General features: G+C 38.4%; 1 protein-coding gene and 1 non-coding gene across 6 annotated transcripts in view; one reads left to right on the top strand and one right to left on the bottom strand.

The window, feature by feature from the left end:
• Nucleotides 1-12269, top strand: part of CFAP210 (cilia and flagella associated protein 210) — a 45234-nt gene extending 32965 nt beyond the window's left edge. For 2 of the 5 annotated variants that reach the window (XM_012468561.3, XM_012468559.3), the window contains 4 exons: nucleotides 3070-3209; nucleotides 6596-6788; nucleotides 7502-7666; nucleotides 11500-12269. In XM_012468561.3, coding sequence (XP_012323984.2) covers nucleotides 3070-3209; nucleotides 6596-6788; nucleotides 7502-7666; nucleotides 11500-11841 — 840 coding nt within the window. In that variant the 3' untranslated portion in view covers nucleotides 11842-12269. Of the gene's footprint in view, nucleotides 1-3057; nucleotides 3210-6595; nucleotides 6789-7501; nucleotides 7667-11499 lie in introns of all 5 variants that reach the window. The other 3 variants (XM_012468560.3, XM_012468558.3, XM_064373355.1) reach the window with 2 other exon arrangements.
• Nucleotides 5151-5257, bottom strand: LOC135273799 (U6 spliceosomal RNA). The gene has a single exon (XR_010341600.1). It is a non-coding gene; the product is annotated as a U6 spliceosomal RNA (small nuclear RNA).
• Nucleotides 12270-17522: the final 5253 nt, after the last annotated feature.

The raw sequence follows: 17522 nt of genomic DNA, 5'->3' as shown, positions 1-17522 counted from the left end.
ATATAAAAGGTTGTATCAAAGTTTTTTTTTTTTTAGCCTAATTTGGTAGACAAAAGTAACATACCTTCCTGATTTTTTACTTATTTTATTTTTTGAGATAGGATCTTGCTCTGTTGCCCAGGCTGGAGTACAGTGGCACAATCGTGGCTCACTGAAGGCTTGACTTCCCAGGCTTAAGCGATTCTCCTACCTTAGCATCCTGAGTAGATGGGACTAGGTGTACACCACTATGCCTGGCTAATGGGGTATGTGGTGTAGGATGGTCTCAAACTCCTGAGCTCAAGTAGTCCTCCCGTCTTGGCCTCCCATAGTGCTGGTATTATAGGTGTGAGCTATCACAACTGGTGTGTATCAAAGTTCTTAAGGACCAACTTCCTAATAGTGTAGAATATCTTCTAAATGCTCTCCAGTACACAATAAAACATTTGAATGATGAGACTACAAGCAAATTAAATCCATGCTGCAATAACAGTTCTGGAATAAGCACCTGTTGTAGACAGAAGACAGTGTTCTGCACGGACTGAGAATATAGTATTTTAGTGATTGCAGTTAGCATGTCATTTTTCTTGCTTTTATGTCTTCCCCTGTTCCTCTTGCCTCCTTTAAGATCATGTTCATATTCTTAAGACTTCTTTTCTATGTCCGTATGAGTAAAGTTATACTCTAAAGAGATATCGTCCTTTCAAACAGGTCACCTACAGTGGCTAATTATGCATTGGGGTCTCTACTGCAAAAAATTCTGTGACTTTTAACTAAACATTTTCAGATGTGAATTTTGGGGAAACTAACATTTAATACTGCTTCTCCTACATGGCAAAACTGCCTATTCTGCTATTTGAAAACCCCCAAAGACATTCTTTTCTACTATCACTTTTTTCATGTGCTGCCAAAATGAAAACATTTAAATTAAATGTATTGTACAAATGGTAGCCAACACAAGCTTTTTTTTTTTTTTAATTAGTAAGACTTTTGTTTAAAGTTTTAATTTTGCATTTTCACTTTTTTTGTAAGGATGTATGTTATGTGTTTAACCTTTGGTAACATTAAAAACTGTGATGTATGCATAGAATATTACTTTCTAGGGATAGATCTCCCATTTCCTGAATCTTATGTCTTTTTCTTTCTTGTTTTACTCCCTCATCTTGATAAAATACATCTTTGAGTAGCTTCCTTAAGAAAGGATGTATGGGAGGTAAATTTTTTGAATTATCTGAAAAGCTTATCTTCTTAATTATTATTTTTTAAGGATCAGTATGATAGTATGAAAAGCTTATCTTTTAAAGTCATGCATGATTTATATAATTTGACTGGTTAGAGAATTCTGGGTTCAGAATTCAGAATTTTGTATTCATCGTTTTATATTCCTCTGGCATCCAGAATTGCTATTGAAAAGCATGATGCCATTGATGATCTTCATCTAATATATGTAATCATTTTTGCTTTTCTTTTTTTGTTGTTTTGTTTTGAGATAGTTTCACCCTGCCTCCCTGGCTGGAGAGCAGTGGCAATGATGTTGGCTCACTGCTGCAACCTCTGCCTGCCAGGCTTAAGCACTTCTTGTGCCTCAGCCTCCCCAGTAGCTGGGATTACAGGTGTGTGTCACCATTTCTGGCTAATTTTTGTATTTTTAGTAGAGACAGGGTTTTGCCATGTTGGCCAGGCTGGTCTTGAACTTCTGGCCTCAAGTGATCCATCCACCTTGGCCTCCCAAAGTGTTGGGATTACAGGCGTGAGCCACCACCCCCAGCCATTTTTTTTTCTTTTTCTTCTTTCTCTCTGTCTCTGAATGGTTTTAGGATCCTCTCTTTATCTCTGGTGCTTTAAAATTTTACAATGACGTGCCTTGAATAATGTGCCTTCATTAATTTTTCTGGGCATTCAGATGCTTTTATTCTGGAAACTCATATTTCTTTCATCCTAAGAACTTTTATTGCTTTAGTTCTTAGATAATTTTGTCCCCTCCTATTTTGTCTTTCTCTTGTTCTAGAATCCCTCTGATAGATATTGGACTTTTTGAAATAATGCTGTAATTTTTAAGAATCTTTTCTCATAGTTAAGACTTAAATGCATATGATAGAAAACCCAAAATAATATATAGGTTTAAAGTGGAGGGGTGTCTGGTAAGGGCAGCTGTCGAGTTAACAGGACTAAGACACCTTTTTCTTTTTCTTTTTTTTTAACTCTGTTACTCTTTTTTTTTTTTTTTTTTTTTTTGAGATGGAGTCTTGTTCTGTCACACAGACTGGAGTGCAGTGATGTGATCTCAGCTCACTGCAACCTCCACCTCCTGGGTTCAAACAATTCTCCCTGCCTCAGCCTCCCAAGTAGCTGGGATTACAGGCACCCACCACTATGCCCGGCTAATTTTTGTATTTTTAGTAGAGGTGGGGTTTCACCATGTTGGCCAGGCTGTTCTCGAATTCCTGACCTCAGGTAATCCGCCTGCTTCAGCCTCCCAAAGTGCTGGGATTACAGACATGAGCCACCATGCCCGGCCTACTCTGTTATTCTTTGTACATGCACGGCATCTGTTCTGAAGTTTGCCTCATGGCCCTGAATAGCTAATGGAGTTTCAGCCCTCATGTCCACATTCTGGGCAGCAAGAAAAAAGAAAAGATGAAGGTCAAAAGAGAGTACTCTATTTCCTACCTCTGTTCTTCTCCTTCTCCTTCCCCTCCTCCTCCTCCTCATCATGAGCTGTGATCATGTCACTGCACTCCAGCCTGGGTAACAGACACCCTGTTTAAATAACAGAATATACTAATATATCTATATACCCAGGCTATTGTGCTCAATGGCATCTGTTTTTATGATGGCTAACTCAAGCTGAGATCATAGAACATATGCTAACATGAACAGATTTTTACCTTTTGTTTTAAATACTAGTAACCTATTTGTAAAATTTTTGTTAGAATACATATCTGTATTTCCTTATATGTACACAAAAGCAAAGTCTGGACAAGAAACTAGAAACAATCCTCTGGAGGGAGGATTAGGACAGGTTCTTCTTAGCTATTGATATGTTGATATTTTTCTTTGTGATAAGTTAATATACAGTTTTCCCCCAAGGAACATATGCAGGATAAACATATAATCAAAGCTGTAGAACAGCAGCAGCAAGAGGAAGAAGATGAAAAGATTAGAAAATTTATCAAAGCAAAAAAGCGCCTTATACAAATAAGGAAAGAAAAAGAAGCTGAAACACACAGGTAAGCTTTAATAATGTGTATAATAAAGTACTGTGATTTTATAATTATTATGAGAGTAGTCTTTAAGAACAGAGATCTAGCCGGGCGCGGTGGCTCACGCCTGTAATCCCAGCACTTTGGGAGGCCGAGGCGGGTGGATCACGAGGTCAAGAGATCGAGACCATCCTGGTCAACATGGTGAAACCCCGTCTCTACTAATACAAAAAATTAGCTGGGCATTGTGGTGCGTGCCTGTAATCCCAGCTACTCAGGAGGCTGAGGCAGGAGAATTGCCTGAACCCAGGAGGCGGAGGTTGCAGTGAGCCGAGATCGCGCCATTGCACTCCAGCCTGGGTAACGAGCGAAACTCTGTCTCAAAAAAAAAAAAAAAAAAAAAAAGAACAAAAACAAGAACAGAGATCTTATTTTATATATGACTAGACCATTCAGTGACTTGATTTCCGTTTGGGACGTGGGTGTGAGGACATCATCTTATAGATAGTCAGAAACGCTGATCTGCTGTCCCAGAGGAATATGAGCTGAAGATGGCTTTGTGAGGCATTGTTATGTAATTGGTAGTTGGGGTTGTGGATACAGATGAGCTCACCTAGGGTGAGTAGTAAGAAATGAAGGTGGCATGGTCCCTAGAGAACTCCATTGAAAAGTCAAATGGAAAAATAAGATAATGTGAAAACCAAAGAAGAGTTTCCAGAGATTGGAGAAAAACCAGGGAAACATCAGCGAGAAGAGTCTCAGTAAGAAGGGAGCAGTCATCAGTGTTAGGTCAGTAATGGGATTAAGTACAATTTTTAAAATGAAGTATTCATCAGATTTAGAGGACACTGCTTATATTAGTGAGCAGTTTGGTATGGAGTGTAGAGATAAAAGTAGGAGGCCAGATTGCACTACAGGGTGTTTCTCTGTAAATCATGCTTTCCCCTTGTGCAAAATCCTCTGATGGCTTTACATCTCAGAGTCTTTACAATGGCCCATAAGGCTCTCTACCTACCCAAATTTCCATCTTCCCAGTTCATCCCTCCAGCATTATCCCTCAGACCTCTTCTCTTACTATTCTCTCCTCTCCCTCTTTTCACTTGCACTGGACTTGCCTCTGCCTGCTCTAGGGAATGCTCACCTCCATAGAGCACATAACTTGCTTTATTAACTCTTTCAGATCTGTACTTAAATGTTACCTTCTCATTGAGGCTTTCTCTGACTACCTTATTTAAAATTATACCCCCTCCCCAATTGCTTATCACTTTACCTGCGTTCCCTCCACTTGTTGCTTGATATGTATTTTTTAAATTACTTATTTTGTTTACTGTCCCTCTCCTCCAGCAATCATGAAAGCTCCATTAGGGCAGAGATTCTTATTTTTATTAAAACATTTTTCTTTAGAGCTGAGGTCTTGCTATGTTGCCCAGGCTGGAGGACAATGACTCTTTACAGATGTGATCGCAGTGCCCTGTAGCCTAAACCTCATAGCTTCAAGGGATCCTTCTGTCTTAGCCTCTTGAGTAGCTAGAACTATAGTACGCACCACCATGCCCAACTTCTAATGTTTTTGTTCACTGTTATGTCTGTCCCCAGCAACTGGAATAGTGTCAGGCACATAGTAAGCAATCAATACAACTGTTTAAAATATTGTTTTTTTCAATTCTACCTGAAATGTCACCTTTTCTCTGAAGGCTTTCTTTTTTTCTCCTTTGTCCATATAATTTTCTACCTTTCTCATGGATTTACTACCCTTCGCCTTGTATAACTATAAATACATTTGCATAAATGTCTTTTCTCCACTTTAAGTTGTCATTTTCTTGGAGTATGCACTGTATCCTTTCTCATTCTTTCTCACATGCTGCTTTGCAAATTCACTCAATAAGTGAATTTGTCACAACAAAATTTTTTAGACAATTGCATAAATAAAAATGCCATTTAACAAAATGTATTTATTTATTTTTATTTAAAAATATGGAACACTTCACGAATTTGCCTGTCATCCTTGCACAGGGGCCATGCTAATCTTCTCTGTATCGTTCCAATTTTAGTATATGTGCTGCCAAAGCGAGCACCAAAATGTATTTATTCTTATGATATACCAGGCACATGCTTGGCTCTTAACTAGAAAGAGCACCCATTCAGTTTCTGACCTGAGGAACCTCATGGTGAATTTGAGAGACTAAAGCAGGAGGATTACTTGAGGCCAGGAGTTTGAGACCAGTCTGGCCAGCATAGCAAGATCCTGTCTCTTTAAAAAAAAAAAAAAAAGAACCTTATAGTGTAAAGGGAGAGAGAAATTTAAACAGATCAAGTCAAAGAAGTGCTATGAATAAATTCCAGACAGGTATTGAGGGGATGGATATTTAGGATTTTGATAACTTTTATTAGGTTATTTTCTAGATTTTATTTAAATAAAAGCCTTTTATAGCCCCAGCCTCCAGTGATAGAGTAAGCAGGGTAGTCTGATAAAGTACTGAAATATTTTCTGTAGCCAGGTGCAGTGGCTCATGCCTGTAATCCCAGCACTTTGGGAGCCGAGACAGGTGGATCACTTGAGGTCAAGAGTTCGACACAAGCCTGGGCACATGGTGAAACCCCCTCTCTACTAAAAATACAAAAATTAGCTGGGCCTGGTGATGGGTGCCTGCAATCCCAGCTACTCAGGAGGCTGAGGCAGGAGAATTGCTTGAACCTGGGAGGCGGAGGTTGCAGTGACCCAAGATCTTGCCACTGCACTCCAGGCTGGGTGACAGTGAGACTCCATCTCAAAAACATTTTTTTTCCTTTAATTTTTTCTTTAATGGGGTCTCACTCTGTCACTCAGGCTGGAGTACAGTGGTACACAGCTCACTGCCACCTTGAACCCCTGGGCTCAACCAATCCTCTGGCCTTAGCCTCCCGATGCAAGTGGGAGTTCCCAGCTAGGGACTACAGGTGTGCACCACCACACTTGGTTAATTTTTTAAAATAATTTTTTGTAGAGATGAGGTGTTGCCATCTTACCCAAGCTGGTCTCTAACTCCTGAGCTCAAGTGATCCTCCCACCTCAGCCTCCCAGAGTGTTGGAATTAGAGGCATGAGCTACCATACCTGGCCTAAAATGTTTTTCAATGTAGATAATTTTAAGATCTTATTTCTTACATAGACATACACACACACAGAGACATATTATATGTATTAATATGTTTTTATATATTATACATATTACTCTCTTTAGATTTTTAGAATACATGTTACTCTACGTTAAAACATAATTTTCAGTTAAAATAATCAATGTATGTAAGGAGCAGTGGGGCTCCTGTTAGTTTTGTAAGAGACTGCAAAGTATCTCAGACTCCCTAATTAAATTATGTTGGCTCCACTGGACATCTGTTCATGAAGATTTGACAAATATGGTTATTTTGTTATAGGCTTATGGAGGAACAAAGAGAAAGAATACATAACTTCTTGAGTGAACTAACGAAAGAGAAACTTGACAATGAAGATACGATTATTGCTAGAGATCTTGCAGAAGCTGATGCTGAATGGGAAAAAAGAGAAAGAGAAAAAGATGAAAAAAGCAAAGCAGAATTAAAAGCAATTGCAGAATATAGAGCCATTGTGGTAAACAATTCAATTATGAAAATAAAAACAGAAAGACAAAGTTGGGATCTTTCTACTGTGGTTTCCATCCCATGTGCCTCTCTAACCAAAAACTAGCCAAGATGTTAAAAACAATGTATGAATTATCTTCCTATATTTTTGAAATTGGACAATGCTTACTTCCTAACAAAGATGACAATCGGTTACCAGTAAGATATTTATAGATGCAAAATAATAATCTTTTCTGTTTCAGAACCATCTGAAATGGAAAGGTTATTTATTTGGTATACTTTTCATTTGTATGTTTTAAAGACAAACCACGTAAAAATTATCCTATTACATTTCTGTTTCTTAATCTTTCAAAACTTATATCCTACATGACTGATTATCATAATATTTAATTTAGGTAGTTTATACACATTAGAACAATTAATTTTTTACTTACATATATTTCCCTTCCTTGAGAAGATCTTCTTTTCTTTTCCTGTGTTTTCTTTTTCAAGCCAATATAGATTGTCCTTTATCACTTGGGTGTTTTCTGATATTCAGGAAATAGAATAAAACCAAAGTAAACTGTCCTCATGGGAACTACCCCAGAGGCATGCAGTTTTCTCCTTCTGCTTTGCTCCTGGCTGACTCTCCTCTTCTTGCAGCTCTCTAACTCTGTGCCTTTTTAGACAGGACTGGTTGCTAAAACTGGTTTTAATTTGTTTCCTTTGCCTGTAAACATCTAGATGAAAAATAAAGAGGAAGAAGAAAGACAAAGAAAAATAGAGGCTAAAGAACAATTGCTGGCTGTCATGAAAGCAGATCAGATTTTCTGGGAATATGAAAAGGAGAAAAAATGCAAAGCTGATAAAAAACACCAAGAAGTTCAAGATGCCCATATTCAGCAAATGGTAATTATTCCCGAATGTTTATACTTACTTTAACAATAAGTATATAATACAGAATTCATGGTAGTTTTCTACATCCCAAGCAGTTTGTCAGGTAAGAAAAAATGGTCATTATGGTTATGATACAATAAAATATATTTAAAATGTGAGGTTAGTTTCTGTTTTTATCTTCAGTGAAGTTTGCAGGCGAGTTCTATCTTTTAAATGAATGTTTATCCTTCTTTAGCGTCTATTATGCTCTAGTAAATATTAAAGAAAATACAAATGAATGTAGCAGGCCATAATGCTCGTCTTCTTTTACTTTTTTCCCACATCTCAGATACTATGATTGGGATCTCATAGGTTTCAGATTTGAAGTGAATGGAGATAACAGATTTTAAGAGATGTGTAGAGGATCTGGCATCCAATCATTTGTAACTAAAACTTGCTTTCAAAATGGCTGTGCCATTTTCCATTCCTGCCAGCAATGTATGCAAGCACAGCTTACTACACATACTCACCAACACTTGATATCGTCATACCTTAACTCTTCTGGTATAGTGATAGCTCATGACTTTATTTTACATTTCTCTAATGACCAAAGATAATGGATATCTTTTCACATCCTTGCTAGCCATTTGTATACCTTCTTTTGTGAAGTGTCTATTTAAAAGTGTTGCCAATTTTTAATTGGGTTGTTTTCTTAGTGCTGAGGTTTTTAAAATTGATTTTTATTGTGGTAAAATATACGTAACATACAAAATGCCATTTCAAGCACAGTTAAGTGTATAGTTCAGAGGCATTAAGTACATTCACACTGATCATCACTACTATACATCTTCAGGATTTTTCATCACCCTGTACCAAAACTCTGTACATGTTAAACTGTAACTTCCCATCCCCTCTTTCCTCCAGTCTGGGTAACTTCTGTTCTACTTTCTGTCTCAGTGAGTTTGATTATTCTAGATACCTCATATAAATGGAATCAGACAATATTTGTCCTTTTCTGTGTGGCTTATTTCACTTAACATGTCTTCAGCATTCTTCCATGTTGTAATATATCTATAAATCACTTTCATTCCTTTTTAAAGCTGAGTAATATTCCATTGTGTGTATATATACCACATTTTGTTTATCCCATACATTCATCAATGGGTATTTGGGTTGTTTCCATCTTTGGCTATTGCAAATAATGTTTTTGTGAACACTGTTATATAAATATTTGTTCAAGTATCCACTTTGAATTCTTTTGGTTATATAGCAAAAGAAAAAAAAAGAGTGGAAATTCTGAATAATGTTAATTCTATGTTTAATATTTTGAGATGTCATAATGTTTTCTACAGTATCCGCACTATTTTACATTCCCACCAGCAATGCACAAGGATTTTGCCAAACAACACTTGTTTTTCTTCTTTTTATTTAATAGCCATTGCAATTGCTTTGAAGTAGTATCTCCTTGTAGCCTAATGATTAGTGATGTGGAGTATCCTTTAATGCAATTTTGTATATCTTCTTTGGAGAATGCATATTCCAATCCTTGCCTATTTTTGTTTTTTTCTTTTTTTGGGACGGAGTTTTGCTGTCACCTAGGCTGGAGTGCAGTGGTGTAATCTTGGCTCATTGCAACCTCCACCTCTAGGGTTCAAGCAATTCTTTTGCCTCAGCCTCCCAAGTACCTGGGATTATAGGTGCCCACCACTACACCAGGCTAATTTTTGTATATTTAGTAGAGATGGGGTTTCACCATGTTGGCCAGGCTAGTCTTGAACTCCTGACCTCAAATGATCTGCCTTGGCCTCCCAAAGTGCTAGGGTTACAAGCATGAGCCAATGTGCCCGGCCTCCATTTTTGAATTGGATTTTTTTGTTATTGGGTTTTAGAAGTTTTTAAAATATTCTGTATATCATCAGATATATGATTTGCAAATGTCTTCTCCATCCCATGAGTTACCTTTTTACTCTGTTGATATCTTTGATGTATAAAAGTTTAATTTCTGGCTGGGTGCCAAAATATAGTTTGCTGTTTTAATCAGGATCAAATAAGATCAGTATTTGGAATCCTTCTGATTTACTTGTTGAAGTCTTCAAGAAGTTTTCATGATCAAATACTTGGTTCTTCTTAAATATAATTTTTAAAGAAAAATCAGAATAAATACTTGATTTTTTCTGCCTTATTTTCCAGTTTTCAGGATAGTTAATTGGCTATTATCTTCCAAATGTACTTGTTACTTTATCTGTTAGCATTTTTAGGATTTTAAACTTAATTTTTTGGAGATTTTTCTTTATAAATTTGTATTTATGCTTAATGCACATCAAATGTGAGGTACCAATCATATGTTCGTCATAGTAATTCTTTCCTTCCATTGTCACTCCCTTTCTGTGCTTCAAATGGTTCTTGCTGTTCCCTCAATATTTTTCTACAAACGTTTACTAAACTAACATATCTGAATTGCTGCTTATTAAGTTCCCACGTTAGCATTTTACCTTTGATGAGAGATAGATTTTAGTCTTTTTTTTTTTTTTACTTTTTCTCCAGTCTTATTGACATTTTCTACTTTTTAAAACTTTGGTATTTTATCCCCAATTTCACAAACAGTATGTAAACTTGATTTTGAATTGCAGCACTCAATAATGAAAATTTTGGTATTTCACATTAGTATGGTTGTTCTATTCCATCAAAAATTTAAATTTATGGTAGGTATCAGGTTTGAGCTACTGTTTTATGCCAACATTTTGGATTGTGAGAACTATTTTTATGAAAATTAAATATAATCCTAAGTAGAAACAAAGTAACTGTTATTTTATTATTTATTTTTGAGACAGAGTCTTTCTCTGTTGCCCAGGCTGGAGTGCAGTGGTGTGATCTCAGTTCACTGCAACCTCTGCCTCCGAGGTTCAAGCAATTCACTGCCTCAGCCTTCCCAGTAGCTGGGATTACAGGTGTGTGCCACCACACCCAGCTAATTTTTATATTTTTAGTAGAGACAGGGTTTCACTATCTTGGCCTGGCTGGTCTTGATCTCCTGACCTCGTGATCCACTCGCCTCGGCATTCCAACATGCTAGGATTACAGGCATGAGCCACCACGCCTGACCAGTAACTGTTATTTTAGAAAACAAACTCAGCATTTCTTAAAATGCCACAGAGAATACAAAATGAAAAGTTGCCAACCAGAGCATCACAGAAAAGCCATATATATAATCTCATCCTATGTAAATTAATATAAGCAATTAAAAGACAAAATTTTTATAAAATGGTAAATTGGCTTTTGGCAAATTGCCTACTTACTTCACTCAGTGCCTTCTCAACCTACACTGACAAATGTCACTCATTGTTCCAATTTCAAATTTTTGGGAAATAGATGATAATATAAATAGTTTAATTTAGTCCAGAATTCACTCCTGATTTAATCTTATGTGGCTGGGGACATGGTATATTGGGCTGACCCAGCACTGTAGAGTTGAGTGAATTCCTCCAGAATAGTGCATGGGTAGAGACAATGGTGGGTAAGCATTCTAAATTGCCAGAGTTCACATCTTCAAAGTGGTTGAAATAGGATTCTAACCTCAGTTACCTGACTTTTATCTAAATTTCATACTTTCTGCTATTTCACTATGTTGTTTCTTTGAAAATGTATCACATAAGGCTATAAATAAAGATTTCATTCAGCCACTACTTTGAGCATGATGCTATTCTAAGAAGCATAGGAGTTTCTGAAATGATAGTATATAGTTGTCAAATCAGAACTTGTAAAACATCAATGATTTTAGAAAATTATACCTACATTTTCTAATGCTACCTATATTTAAAAAGTTCATGTTCTTAACCAATATTAAATTTCCTTTCTTTCCCAAATAGGCCAAAAATAAGTTTATTGCAAAGCAAGCAAAACAAGCAGAATTAGATTATTACAGACTTACTGAAGCTCTTGTGGCTGTAAAGGAGAAAGAATTTCAGGACTATGCCAGAGAGGTAATTGAACTTGAATCGGAAACAACAAATAAATACATTTACCCTCTTGTAAAAGCTGTACAGGAAGGACCTGGAGGTGGCCGTGGACCAGTGTTTGTGGACAGAGGTGGATTAAGACCCAGCTATCAGGCAAATGATATTACTGGAGTCCAGCTCCCTTTTTATAACCCTCAGGGACCAAAATATAATTTTCAAAAGTCAAAGAGAAGGCTAGGTTTTACATGGTAGAAAAAAATTATTTTTAACATTGAGAAGACTTAAGTTGTAGCATATAAGACCTACAAATGTAAAGGATTATATACTTACAATTTCTGTTAATAAACTGTTCTCCATCTAAGTACAATTATGTCTGATTTAATTGACTCTTCACAGTATTTCTTTTGTGTATATATAAAACCCCAATTTTGAGATTCCTTTTTTAAACTGAGATAAAATACACAGGTAAAATTTACTTCTTAAATGTACATTCAGTGGTATTAAATACGTTCACAATATTGTGTAGCCATGAGTATGGTGTAGATAGAGAATTTTTCAGTGCTCTGACTGGAAACCCTGTACTCAAGCAGTCACTCCCCCATTCGCCTTCCCCAAAGCCCCTGGTAACTGTCAATCTGCTTTGCCTATATTGGGTATTTTGAATAAACAATCATACTGTGGCCTTTTGTGTCTGGCTTATTTCACTTAGCATATTTTCAAGGTTGATCCATGTTGTGCCATATTTAAGTGCCTCAATTCTGTTAATCGCTGAATAGTATTCTTGATATATTTCTTTTCTCCTCAGGAGAAATTCGTATGCTTATTTGTTTTGTCTTTCAGTAGTATCAAATAATTACATACCAGCATTATTACACTAATGTGATTACTGAATGAAGTTTAAGACTTCTTTGTGGGGGGAGGGAATCCAAGATGGCTGAGTAGGAGCAGCTCTGGATTGCAGTTCCCAGCAAGAGTGCGGAGGGTAAGTGGATGCCGCATTTCCAGACAGATTTTTATTGCCCACAGACCAGGAGATTCCCGGGTGGAGGAGTGCCACGGGTCTCCAGCATGGCTGTTTCCGCCAGCGCAGCAGGTCTCCACACAAAAAACTCAGACGGGTCAGGCGCCATTTCAGCTGGCAACTGGAGCATGTGGGAGACAGAGCCACCCATTCAACTGATAAAAAGGGGACTGAAATAGGGAGCCAGGCCAGGGGATTCCTGAGTGAAAAAGTGCCACGAGTCTGCAGCACAGCTGTTTCAGCCAGCGCAGCGGGCCTCTACACAAAATCTCACACAAATCCGGGCACCTTTTCAACAGGCGACTGGAATGCCCGGGAGACAGAGTCGCTCATTCAACTGAAAAAAAGGGGACTGAAACAGGGAACCAGGCCAGGAGATTCCCAGGTGAAAAAGTGCCACAATCCCCGAGTGCGGCTGTTTCAGCCAGCGCAGCAGGTCTCTGCACAAGAACTCAGATAAATCTGGGTGCCATTTAAACTGGTGACTGGAATGCCTGGGAGACAGAGTCACCTGTTCAACTGAAAAAAAAGGGGTCTGAAGCAAGGAGCCAGGTGATCAGGCATGGCCTGTCCCACCACCACAAAGACCACCAATCTGAAATGCTCTGGATTGAGGTTCACAGCAAGCACAGCTGAACCTGGGATGGTCCAGCTCTGTGGGGGAGGGGCGTCCACCATTACTGAGGCAGTCCACCACTACCAAGGCAGTCTGCCATTGCTGAGGCAGTCTACAATTGCTAAGGCAGTCTGCCATTACCAAGGCAGCCCGCCATTGCCAAGGCAGTCCGCCATTGCCAAGGCAGTCTGCCATTACAGAGAGAGTCCGCCATTACAGAGGCAGACTGCCGTTGCAGAGGCAGTTCTAAATATACCCTTATAAACAGGACTGCAGGGAAGTTCACCCAGAAGCTGGGCAGAGCCCACAGCAGCTCAGAAATGCCTCTGTTGGTAGACTGTGACTAGGCTGCCTCCTCGCTGGGCAGGGCATCCCTGAAAAAAAGGCAGCAGCACTACAGAAACTTATGAAGCCCTACCTTGCTGGGACAGAGCACCTAGGAAAAAAAAGGTGGTCATGAGGTCTGCTGCAGCAGACTTAAACATACCTGCCCAGCAGCTCTGAATGGAACAATGGAGCTCACAGCTCAGCACTTGAGCTCCTGTTAAGGACAAACTGTCTCCTCAAGCAGCTCCCTGACCCCTGTATATCCAAAGAGTCACCTCATAGAGGAGAGCTCAGACTGACATCTGGCAGGTATCCTTCTGGGACAAAGACAGCAGAAAAAGAAACTGGCAGCAACCCTTACTGTTCTGCAGCCACTACAGGTGAGCCTGAGGCAAGCAGGGTCTGGAGTGGACCTCCAGAAGTCCTACAGCAGAGGGGCCTGACTGTTAGAAGGAAAACTAAGAAACAGAAAGAACTTCATCATCAAAAAACAGTACGTCCACTCAGAGACCCCATCTGAAAGTCACAAACTACAAAGACCACAGGTATATAAATCCACAAAGATGGGAAGAAACCAGTGGAAAAAGGATGAAAACACCCAAAACCAGAATGCCTCTCCTCCTCCAAGGGATCAAAACTCCTCACCAGCAAGGGAACAAGGCTGGATGGAGAATGAGTGTGATGAATTGACAGAAACAGGCCTGAGAAGGTGGGTAATAACAAACGTCTCTGAGCTAAAAGACTATGTTCTAACCCAACGCAAAGAAACTAAGAACCTTTAAAAAAAGGTTTGACAAAATGCTAACGAGAAGAAACAGCTTAGAGAGGAACATAAATGAATTGATGGAGCTGAAAAACAACACGAGATTCATGAAGCATATACAAGTTTCAATAGCCGAATTGACCAGGCTATCAGAGAAAGGAAGAAAGGATATCAGAGGTTGAAGATCAACTTAATGAAATAAAACAAGAAGGCAAGATTAGAGAAAAAAGAGTAAAAAGAAATGAACAAAGCCTTCAAGAAATATGGGATTATGTAAAAAGACCTAATCTACATTTGATAGGTGTTCCTGAATGTGACAGAGAGAATGAATCCAAGCTGAAAACACTCTTCAGGATATTATCCAGGAGAACTTCCCAAATCTAGCAAGGCAGGCCAATATTCAAGTCCAGGAAATACAGAGAACACCACAAAAATATTCCTCAAGAAGAGCAACCCCAAGGCACATAATCGTCAGATTCACCAGGGTTGAAATGAAGGAGAAAATGCTAAGGGCAGCCAGAGAGAAAGGTTGGGTCACCCACAAAGGGAAGCCCATCACACTCAGCAGATCTCTCAGCAGAAACCCTACAAGCCAGAAGAGAGTGGGGGCCAATATTCAACATCCTTAAAGAAAATAATTTTCAACCTAGGATTTCCTATCCAGCCAAACTACGTTTCATAAGTGAAGGACAAATAAAATCCTTTACGAACAAGCAATTACTAAGAGATTTCATCACCACCAGGCCTCCTTTACAAGAGCTCTTGAAAGAAGCACTAAACACAGAAAGGAACAACCAGTACCAGCCACTCCAAAAATGTACCAAATGGTAAAGAGATTCAATACAACGAAGAAACTGCATCAACTAACAGGCAAAACAGCCAGCTAGCATGAAAATGGCAGGATCAAATTCACACATAACATTATTAACCCTAAGTGTAAATAGTCTAAATGCCCCAATCAAAAGACTGGAAAATTGGACAAAAAGCCAAAACCCATCGGTGTGCTGTATCCAGGAAACCCATCTCACATGCAAGGATACACATAGGCTCAAAATAAAGGGATGGAGGAAGATTTACCAAGCAAATGGAGAGCAAAAGCAGGATTTGCAATCCTAGTCTCTGATAAAACAGACATTAAACCAACAAAGATCAAAAGACACAAAGAAGGACATTACATAATGGTAAAAGGATCAATGCAACAAGAAGAGCTAATGATCCTAAATATACATGCATCCAATACAGGAGCACCCAGATACATAAAGCAAGTTTTTAATGACTTACAAAGAGACTTAGACTGCCACACAATAATAGTGTAAGATTTTAACACTCCACTGTCAATATTAGACAGCTCAATGAGACAAAATTAACAAGGATATCCAGGACTTGAACTCAGACCTGGAACAAGCAAACCTAATAGACATTTAAAGATTTCTCCACCGTAAATCCACAGAATATACATTCTTCTCAGCACCACATAATTGGAAGTAAATCACTCCTCAGCAAATGCAAAAGAATGGAAATCATAACAAACAGTCTCTCAGGCCACAGTGCAATCAAGTTAGAACTCAGAATTCAGAAAGTAACCCAGAACCGCACAGCTTCATGGAAACTGAACAACTGGTTCTTGAATTCTGACTGGATAAACAATGAAATGAAGGCAGAAATAAAGATGTTCTTCGAAACCAATGAGAATGAAGACACAACATACCAGAATCTCTGGGACACATTTAAAGCAGCGTCTACAGGAAAATATATAACAATAAATGCCCACATGAGAAGCAAGGAAAGATCTAAAATTGACACCCTATCGTCAAAATTGAAGGAGATAGAGGAGGAAGATCAAAAAACTCAAAACCTAGCAGAAGACAGGAAATAACCAAGATCAGAGCAGAACTGAAGGAGACAGAGATAAAAAAAAAAAAAATCTTCAAAAAATCAATAAATCCAGGAGCTGGTTTTTCGAAAAGACCAATAAAATAGACAGACCACTAGCCAGATTAATAAAAAGGAAAAGAGAGAAGAATCAAATACATGCAATAAAAAATGATAAAGGGAATATCACCACAGATTCCACAGAAATACAAACCACCATCAGAGATTACTACAAACAACTCTATGCACATAAACCAGTAAACCTGGAAGAAATGGAGAAATTCCTGGAAACTTGCACCCTACCAAGCCTAAACCAGGAAGAAGTGGAAACCCTGAATAGACCAATAACAAGGGCTGAAGTTGAGGCATCAATTAACAGCCTACCAACCAAAAAAAGCCCAGGTACAGATGGGTTCACGGGTGAATTCCACCAGACATACAAAGAGGAGCTGGTACCACTCCTTCTGAAACTATTCCAAACAATACGAAAAGAAGGAATCCTTCCCAAATCATTTTCTGAGACCAACATCATCCTGATACCAAAACCTGGCAGAGACTCAACAAGAAAAGAGAGCTTCAGGCCAATATCCATAATGAACATAGATGTAAAAATCTTCAAGAAAATACTGGCAAACCCATTGCAACAGCACATCAAAAAGCTTATCCATCACAATCAAGTAGGCTTCATCCCGGGGATGCAAGGCTGGTTCAACATACTCAAGTCTATAAACATAATTCATCACATAAACAGAACCAAAGACAAAAACCACATGATTATCTCAATAGATGCAGAGAAGGCCTTTGACAAAATTCAACAGCCCTTTATGCTAAAAACTCTCAATAAACTAGGTATCGATGGAACGTATCTCAAAATAATAAAAGCTATTTACAACAAACCCACAGCCAATATCATACTGAATGGGCAAAAACTGGAAGTATTCCCTTTGAAATCTGGCACTAGACAAGGATGCCCTTTCTAACCACTCTTATTCAATATAGTATTGGAAGCTCTAGCCAGAGCAATCAGGCAAGAAAAAGAAATAAAGGGTATTCAAATAGGAAAGGAGGAAGTCAAATTGTCTCTATTTGCAGACAACATGATTGTATATTTAGAAGATCCCACTGTCTCAGCCCCAAATCTCCTGAAACTGATAAGCAACTTCAGCAAAGTCTCAGGATACCAAATCAATATGCAAAAATCACAAGCATTCCTATACACCAATAACAGACTTAAAGAGAGGCAAATCAAGAATGAACTGCCATTCACAATTGCTACAAAGAGAATGAAATACCTAAGAATACAACTAACAAAGAATGTAAAGGACTTCTTCAAG

This window comes from Aotus nancymaae, unplaced genomic scaffold (assembly GCF_030222135.1).
Source record: "Aotus nancymaae isolate 86718 unplaced genomic scaffold, 86718_ANA_hifiasm-v0.15.2.pri h1tg000008l, whole genome shotgun sequence".
NCBI lineage: Eukaryota > Metazoa > Chordata > Mammalia > Primates > Aotidae > Aotus > Aotus nancymaae.
This window is presented reverse-complemented; position numbering and strand designations above follow the sequence as displayed.